The sequence below is a fragment of the Anoplophora glabripennis genome, unplaced genomic scaffold, assembly GCF_000390285.2.
Source record: "Anoplophora glabripennis isolate ALB-LARVAE unplaced genomic scaffold, Agla_2.0 scaffold156, whole genome shotgun sequence".
In the NCBI taxonomy this organism is placed as follows: domain Eukaryota; kingdom Metazoa; phylum Arthropoda; class Insecta; order Coleoptera; family Cerambycidae; genus Anoplophora; species Anoplophora glabripennis.
The window spans coordinates 344,365-353,965 of NW_019416250.1; the positions used below are offsets into that span (position 1 = coordinate 344,365).

At 30.1% G+C, this 9,601-nt stretch overlaps 1 protein-coding gene across 4 annotated transcripts in view; it reads left to right on the forward strand.

The window, feature by feature from the left end:
• Positions 1 to 3,840: 3,840 nt before the first annotated feature.
• Positions 3,841 to 9,601, forward strand: part of LOC108905657 (DNA damage-regulated autophagy modulator protein 2-like) — a 7,908-nt gene continuing 2,147 nt past the window's right edge. Inside the window, exons 1-4 of one of the 4 annotated variants that reach the window (XM_018708615.1) lie at positions 3,841 to 3,929; positions 4,452 to 4,573; positions 6,095 to 6,309; positions 6,364 to 6,496. In XM_018708615.1, the coding sequence (XP_018564131.1) occupies positions 4,558 to 4,573; positions 6,095 to 6,309; positions 6,364 to 6,496 (364 nt within the window). In that variant the 5' untranslated portion in view covers positions 3,841 to 3,929; positions 4,452 to 4,557. Of the gene's footprint in view, positions 3,930 to 4,050; positions 4,159 to 4,451; positions 4,574 to 6,094; positions 6,310 to 6,363; positions 6,504 to 9,601 lie in introns of those variants that run through there. The other 3 variants (XM_018708614.2, XM_018708613.1, XR_002763240.1) reach the window with 3 other exon arrangements.

A 9,601-nucleotide genomic window follows, 5' to 3' on the forward strand; every position in this document is an offset into this window, starting at 1 on the left:
ACAGAAACAGCAATTGTAAAACGCACATGTTGATGATACCTAACTAATATAACTAACGAATACAAAACAAAACAGAAATTTAGTAATCGAAATTTAGTCGGGGCATGTAGTCGGTAAAGTATAGTTGCTTGCCGCAATATCACCGGCTAAAAATCTCGTCTATGACATTATCTGTGGGCACCTAGATTTTTGGTATCAAAGAACATTGTTTGACTACGTTTGATAGGATTTTTCGGAACATTTTTGGGGTTTATTCGAGTTAGTTTAGTTGTTTAAATGCATGTGATCATTACTATATTCTTATATTCTGTTTTAATTCTTAGCGATTTGATTAGTGAACAAAATAACACGATAATCAACAAGGGAATTGGCTCAGGATATTTGATGTGATCACAGAACAGTAGTAAACTACCTGCATTCGATGGGAAAAGTTCAAAGATTCGGCGCTTGGGTTCCGTATGTTTTGAACGAAAACAAGAATAAAGACTCCCGCAATTTCCGCTGGTCTGCTCTGTCGTCAGCGATCAACACGTGCTCATAAGGAATGTTTTCTTCATCGTATTGTCATTGGTGATGAAAAATGGTGTCTGTAGATGAACTTGAAATAGTAGATAGAATGGTTAAGCCACAAATTACGGCGACTTCACGCGGCTATTCAACAAAAAAAACCTGATCGGCGTTACACGTTCTTTTGCAATATGACCAAAATGGCCAAACAAGAGTTGAATTGGGTTCTACCCCACCCGCCTTCACCTCTTCCACTCTTTGTCAAACTCCTTACGCGGTGTTTCTTTTAACAACGACAATAAGTTGAGAGCTTGGTTGGATAAGTTCTTCAATTCAAAACCGAAGGATTTCTGCAGAAGAAGCATCGATAAATTTTCTGAACACTAGGAGGTCATAAATAATAATGAAGAATACATCACTGATTAATCAATTGATACCTAAATTTGAAAAAAAAGGATATGACTTATTCCCCAACCCAATAGAATTGAATTACTCCATAACAATACATAGTAAACAGCTAGTAATTAATAAATAATTATCCAAAACAAAAACTAAAAATGATATGTCTAAATGTAATTAATATCAAAACACTTGCCTAATATATGTATACTGAAATTATTAAATGATACAGTCATCCAAAGAATTTTTTCTGGTATTCTAGTTGTATTATCACACTTAACAAAAACTAATATCGTAAAAAACAGCTCCTACAAAGTGATTAGTCTTTGTCAATGGTTTCAATTACTAGTTGTTTGGTTAGGTAGATTGTGGAATCATTTAGTTTTAGTTGGGTGTAGGCTATAGAGTAGTTATTCCCCGCAATATCGGCAGTTATGAGTCCTGTCTGTGGAGTTGGATATCTTTTGTATACCTGGATCATTTGTATCGAACAACATTGTCTGCATTCAAATGATAAGATTTATTTTTTTTTATTTTTTAATTAATTCAAACTATTTTCGAGATAGGTTTTTTAATAAATATGTCGTTTTACCTATCTTTATGCTGGTTCAATTTACGACCACCAAATTTTACTTTTTTTAGTGTAGTGTAAAATATAGTAATATAATAAATTTTAAACACTTAAAGCAGACATCCGATTTAATGATATAATATATGTATATACAGTCTCCTTCTTATTGATGAATAATGTTCAAAAGGAATGTCAATATAATGAATTTCAAACCAATTTCTGAATTTTGAAAACCTTACATATATCATTTTGCCATGTTTGTATAGTGGAGTGCTACAGATCTAGTCCTAGTAGCTGGTTCGTGAAGGAACAATATCTTTTTATTCTTATTATATAAATGTAAAATATTTTCGCTCATGTTTCGTGAATTTTATTTTGCAGTAATCTAGTAGACCCTTCTTTTTTGTAAGTAAAAATAATGAACCTGAAAGAAAAAGAGCTAATTGTTTTCCAAGAAAAATAATTGAATTAATTAATATTAATAACTTCTTAACTCATCAAAAAATGAACTGGATAATTTTTTAAATCCTCATGTTCAAAAGATAAGATGTGACCAAATTTTACATTCTAATCCACTTCTTCACCTATTTCGTACTTCACCTTGTAACTTTCACTTACAATAGTAATAAGGGTGAATGTCACCATTTTAGCTATAACACTGCTCGTGTGCAGCAATTAACAGCTTCTTGATATAAAAATTCAATTTTGTTATAACACATTTTGTTTCCAACTGTAAACTGTTGTATTCTTGTAACATTATGTAGAATTTTGTTATACCCTACAACTAGTTATAGAACATTGATTTAATAAACTATATTCTGTAATGTTTACTACTACCTGTTTTCCCGTTTATGAACTTCAGAAATTTTGTAAATCTGTTCGAATTGTACTAATATCTGTGCTTGCATAATTTAACTGCACTATATTCTTGTAATTATTATTTTTTTATTATTGTTGTAAACGAATCTGATGTACCAATTTACTACAACATTTAGGTTATTTGGAAGTCAAGTGTTGAAGGTGATTTGTTTCTGTCATATTTTGAGCAAAGAACTCGACCATACCGTAGAAGCATGCTAAGTGGACTAAATAATATGTAGTTTGGATCTAGGTTAAGGTCAATGATGGAACCTGTTCGGTAGTGATAAAATAGCAGTTGCCTAGTCCGAAATTTAATTTGTTTGAACGACCAATCATAGAAATTCAGTTTTTATGAGATTTAATTTAATAAAACCCATAACGGAAGAATTGAAACTTCTTTGATTTTGCAACTGGTAAAATGGCTCGTGTGTGATTATAATTCTAAACCGAAAGCTTACCTCAATTTAATCACCAGTGAATAATGAAATCCATCGTACAAGGTAATTTACTAAATATTTAAATTTCTAGCCTTTTAAATCTACTAGATTGCAGTTTTATTAACCACTTGAATTTTGCTTATTTTTTTTTTATAACCTTCAATGCTGTACAAACATGTGCTAATAGAATTTTGTTTTTTCCTCTTTCTCATCAGAGCTTACTAGTAAAGATTTACCAGTAAAGATTTAAACATTTAAACATTTGAAGATTTAAAGATTTGTATAAAGATTAAAAAGAGATTTATATAAAAATGTATGATTTAAGTAAAGATTTATAATTAAAATTATAAATTTGTAAAGAGATCGTTACCAGTAACAATTATTTTGGAGATTTATTTTGTAAATGATATTCTTGAAGAAATAGTAGAATCGTAAAGAAATTTTAAGTTGTTAGGGAAGAATTAGTAGTTACAGTTAAATAAAGTCACGTAAGATTTAGTAAAGATTTAATAGAAGCTGCCATTCAGCATCAGTCCATTCTAAGTGAATTTTGAAGTCCCGCAAGTATACAGATAATTTTTATTGATGCCTAGCAGAGAGATTTAGGTCAACCATTGCCGACATCAGATTCGTGTACCCCGAGTCCGATATACTCCGGATCATTTGCAAGCCCCCCTGAACTCCGCTGAACATCTAAGTACACCACAGGGCGACAGTTGTGAGAAATATACCTGTAATTTTATTTTGTGCATTTTTTTCCTCTCCAATTCCTATCTACGGGGTGAGAAAACCGTTATAGGGTTTTAAGTTTAATTTATTAGTAGGTTGGCGCCCAGTTAATATCCTTTTAACCACCCTATAAGTTTTTCTCCTCAAACTGGTGAACGTATGTTTTGAGATCGAAATAGAATTAGAACTTGAACTTGAAAACAAACGCTATAGACTTTTAATTTAATTTTTTTAGGTTGGTTTTCCGTGTTTCTAGTGTGGGTAATCAATCTATTTTCGGCATATACTTACACATACTCAAACATTATTGGTCATCAACTTTAGTAGTTAGATTCTCTTCAAGCTTTGATTCACTTAGAGATATATTCAAAAAGATGTTGACTTTGTGATCTTCATGACAATTATAACAGCATTGTAGTTTTAAGGTAAGTACTGCGGTAGGTGTATAGTGTGGCAGAGAATGACTAATGAAATATCTTAAAACAAATAATATTTACGAAATGTAAATAGAGATAAATTTGGTTATAATTAAATGTCGCAATACTTTTCTGTTAAGTATACGGTAAATTTATAGAATATGTTCAAGAAATGCTTTAAGGTGCACAATTTTCCAATTATAACAGCAATATGGTTTACGGCAACCTATATCTTAACGTAAGTGTTAGTGTTATTATTGATATTTTCACAATTAAGTAGACAAATAAAAAGTATAACGTTTTAAATTAGAGGCATAATTATGTCAATATTATGTAGCAAGGGAGCTAAATGTACGTAAAGAATTTAAAGTAAGAACTGGCCTTATTTTCTAATCATCATCCTATTCCAAATACAATGATTTATTTAAATATAATATTTTTTTTTTAATTGTTAGAATCTTATGAAACTATAGTAGACTTCAGAAAATTCTTAAGATTCATAGTTGGTGATCTAATTTCATTAATTTACAGCTACATCACTGCAGTTTTGGAAGGACATGTCAGCCCTTTATTTCCTTACATTAGTTGGTCAGGAGTGTTACCTCCAGAAAGCTGCATCTTCAGTTTCTTGTTAAACATGGGTTCAGTTTTAAGTAAGATTAAAATAATAATACATAACTTAGGGTTCAGTTTTGATTTTAGTATTATTAAGCTGAAAAATAAATTTTTTCTTAATTTTTTGGGTATTTTGCTACCTGTGAAATTAGTGAAATAAACCATTGCCCCAAAAAGTCAGGCAAGAGTTATTTTTATAAAAATAGTTTTGCTTAATGAAAAATCTCACTATAAAAGTACACAAATACAAAATACAAAAAATTCATCACTTTATATCTCGCACTTTAAAAAGTTATTAACGCTTTGAGAATCTATTTGTTTTCATTTTCTGATTTATTGTGGATGTAAAAATCTAAAATGTAAAAATGAAAACTGTCACAAATAAATAATTTGAGACAATATGAATAAGAATTGTTGGTACGTAATAATAGTAACTATTCATATACAACATATTAATTGCCTACTAAAAATTAACAATGTATTAACATGTTCCTATTTTATTTTACTATTTCAACATATTGCTTTTACAGCAACATATTCAGTGGCGGCGCTTGCGTTATTTTTCAGTTGGGCAAAAATTGGTAGAAAATTGTACAGGGTGGGCAGCAGATATTTAATCATTGTAAGAGGGGGAGTTGGATTTTATAAAATATCTCTTTGTAAAAAAAAAGAAAATGTTCTCGGCTAATAAAATGTAAAATATATATTTAAATTAGCAAAATAACGTTAAGGACGGTGACAAGATATAATAAATAGATAAATAGGAACTATATAGAATACTAGAAAGGTGTTATGATTCTATGATTAATCATAACAACAAATGCATCTATAACTGATTCTAGCTGTTCTTAAACAATCTTTAATTCTTTTTAGTTAGACTTAAAATATCTATCCTATAACTGTTCTTAGACCTATACCTGTTAAATAGTCTTTAATTCTCTTTAGTTAGACTGAGAAAAGATCTATCACAACTTGCATTGAAAGCTTACATTTTAAAATGTGCTTGATATAAAAATACGAATAAACGTATGAATTTACATGACCTGCTTTGGCTCAACCAATCAGATCAATCATGTGATCACCCAATGTGGCATCACCGCGCGTGTGTAGAGAACTGTGCTAGTTGTTTCATCGACATGTTTAGATTCATTTGTGGTGTAACAATGTAGCAGTGTTTTAGCTACCTATCAATAAATAATTACAACAATTACAAACAAATCGATATGTGACAGATAGCCGTATGCAAAATTGTTCGAAACAAAAAATGTTGTTCGTCAGTATAAAGAAAATAATACCCCATTTTTTTTATACTGACACCTTTACGGGGTATCCAAAAATGGGTAACCGAGTAATCAAATTGTATATCGATTATTTAAATTTAAATTTTGAGTGAATTATACAAAAAGTGTAAAATACTTGATGTAACTACTTGTATGATGTAATTTTACATTACAGTGTGTAATTTTACATAAAATCATTATGGGCGTAGATTATATTTACTTTAATATATCAACGTAAAATTAAGAATATATAATTAGGTAATTTGTATCTATTTTTAGTGTTTATCGTGATCTTCATCAGATACAAACTATTAGAACTTATAGCCGAGCTGCATATGCCAAAATATTTAAACGTATGCACATTAGGGCTAGGAGTAATTTCATGTTTAGGAATTAATTTGGTTGCGAATTTTCAAGAATCCTATTTATTTATGGTGCACGTATTGGGAGCGTTATGTGCATTTGGTGGTGCAACTTTATATTGCTGTATACAAGTAGGATAGGAAAAATATTTAATTTTTGTTTTGTAAATTATTGTTAAATTTTAGGCTTGGTTAACGTGGAGATACGATGGAAGTAGCAAGTTCTTGATAATATTCAGAATTATTCTATGCGTCTTGATGGTTCCTGCTTTGTTTGATGTTTTTCTGTTTGGCGATTTAGCTGGAGTACAATTTAATGGTACGCAGTAAGTCTAAAAATGTCAATTAAAAAAAAATATTAGAATGGTTTTGCAATTCTTTATTGGTAAACTTCAGAATATCTATACAGAATATTATACGAGGTTTGATCAAAAAGTAAAGAGAATTTTCAAATTGCTCGTGCTGCTGTCTGTTCAGATAATTCTTTTTTTGTGTAGAACTGTCTGTGACATACCTGTTAATTTTTAGTAAGACTTACTACAGAATTGTTGGCGATTTTTTGTATCGCTTGTTTCGAATTTTGTGTTTAAAACGGAAAATTAAGTGTATCGAAACGTTCAAAATGTTAAAGAAGGCCTTTGGCGAAGATACAGCGTCATAACTACGAGTTTATCAATGGTACAAACGTTTTCACGAAGACCGAGAAGACATCGAAGAAGACGTGAAGCTTGAGTGCCCACCAATGTTGAAACGTGGAACAGATAAAAGAGTTGTGCTTGCTGATAGAAGAATCACCATCAGAGATGTTACTGAAGAAAAAGGAATTTCATACGGCTCATGTGAAGCGATTGTTACGAATGTTTTGAACATAAAAGGCAGCAGAATTTGTTCCGAAACTTCTGAATTTTCAAGAAAAGCTATTGTTGGACAAATGCTTATTGAAATCACTGATGACCCAAATCTGTTCAAACATGGTGACAAAACGTAGGTATATGGCTACAACGTCGAAGCGGAATCTCAATCGTCTCAATGGCAGTATTCTGAAGAGCCAAGATCGAAAAAATTACGTCAAGTACGATCAGATGTGAAGGACCTTCTAACCGTTTTCTTCTACTTCAATAGAATAGTTCATAGTTTTTGTCGCTCTGTAGTACAGTTAATAAAGAGTACAAGTTTTGCACAATTTGCGTGAAGCAATCAGGAGAAAATGATAAGATCACGAGAGACAACTCGTGGATTTTGCACTACAACGTACCGGCAAAAGTTCTTGGCGAAACACAAAACTTAAAAGGATACCCAAAGGACGCCATTTTTCATCAATAGATGAGATAAAGGTGAAATTGCAAACCGAGCTCAAGACGATATATAAAGGGCTGTTGCATCAGTGTTTCTTAAACTGGAAACTACGTTAGTATAAGTGTATAATATCACAAGGGAACTACTTTCAAGGAAATGGGATAAAAATTGAAGATTAAATAAATACTTTCTGAGAAAATTAACAATGCTTGTTACTGTTTGATGAAACCTTGTATACTATTTTTTAATTTCTAAAAACCAACTAACTTAAAATTTAAATTTCTGATAAATATTATATTAGATAGAGTAGATTAGTAAAATATATTTTTTAATGTAATGAAGAAGGCATTTGCCAATCCAGTTTTTGTATAACTTCCATTCTATATTTTAATTGACATTAAACATGCTTGCACTAGCCCCAATAATTCTATGTAAAGGGTTAGTCACTATAATCTGACAACTGAAATTACAAAAAAGTTTTTAACACAAAAATTTTAGCTTTTTTATGAATTTTTATAATACAGTATATAAAAAACAATTGAATAATGGAAATCACTAAATTAAATTTTTCTCATTTCAAAAATATATAATATGTTACTGTTTGATTCAGGAGTTTTCGACATATTTCAGCTTAAAACCATCTTTGAAAAAATAGGAAGGAAATTTATGTCTGACGGATCGCAGTGGCTATGGACAAGGCACGCGGAACAAACAAATTACTTTGACAGAAGTTTATTTATCATCATTAATTTATTTCCTGTAACAAATTATTTTAACAAAGAAATAATGTTTAGTGAGAACGAAAAATTTGTAGTTATCTGTTTATTTTATGATAATAATAAAAATCATTCTTAACTATAACAAGTCTTAACTTTAACAGAATTTTAATATCTAATTAATAAAAACCAACTAAAATACAAATGGTCACAGATGCTCAATGTGACCGCCATTATTATTGATGCATTTCGTATAATCCTCATTAATTTTCAGAACTGCATTTAGTATGAAATGGAAATTAAATTCACTTAAATTTTGTATACATTGATCAACTTTATGTCTTCTCATTCATTTAAATTCATCTAAGTGTACACTAGTTTCCTTATAAACCTCGTTTTTTAGATAACCCCACAGAAAACTGTTTAAGGTCTGGTCTATTTGAAGCCCATTGAATATTTCCGCCATTACCAATCCACAAATCAAACCTATTATTTAAATAAAAAAAGCTAAAAAATTTTTTTAAGTTGTCAGATTATTGTGACTAACCCTGTACATACAATGTGACCCAAATGGGAACACCCTTGTAAAACAAGTATTTATTGACTGATTTAATTGGTTTTTTAAAGATTTTAAGTGTCTAATAAATTCTATTACATTCGTTTTCAGTTATCAAAGCCTACTTTTTTTCGTTTTTTCGGTATCAACTATAAATTTTTTCTTTAAAATCTAACCACACCACTGGATTCTGCTCGTCAACGGGGTTTGTACCAAACTTCTGAAAAAGAGATTCATTATAAAATTCATATAAAAGTTTTTATCATTTGTCATTTCTCCCGGGATAAACCACCTAAGGAATCATAAATCAGTTAAATAAACAAATACAATGCTCACTAATATGTCTTTCCTCCAAATTAAATAATTAAATTTGAGATTATTGTCCAATTTTTGTGTGTAATGGCCTGTGTCATAATTTATATTTTATTGTTATTCGTAATTATAATTGGCTGATCCACTAAATTAAAAATTTAGTTTAGAACCATACATTTATAGACCAGGCGGTATCTGTTTTGGTTTGAGTGAATCGTATATCCACGGAGATTTTTGGCTTTTTGGCTTTCAAATATCACTAGAAATGAAAATTTTTCTATGCGCATAAAAAAAACGTGGGCTTAACTTTTGACGGCACAATATGTTAAAAAAATTGGAAAAATGTCATATTTTTCTTCCTATTTAATTATGTATCTTTTTAAGAGTTGATTTTAGGCGAAAATGGAAGAGGAAAAAAATGTTTGTAATTAAATTTTTTACCATAATAATCATGATTCATTCGAATTGTAACTAGTCATGTTTTGTAAAAAATTTAATTACAAACATTTTTTCCCTCTTCCATTTTCGCCTAAAATCAACTCTT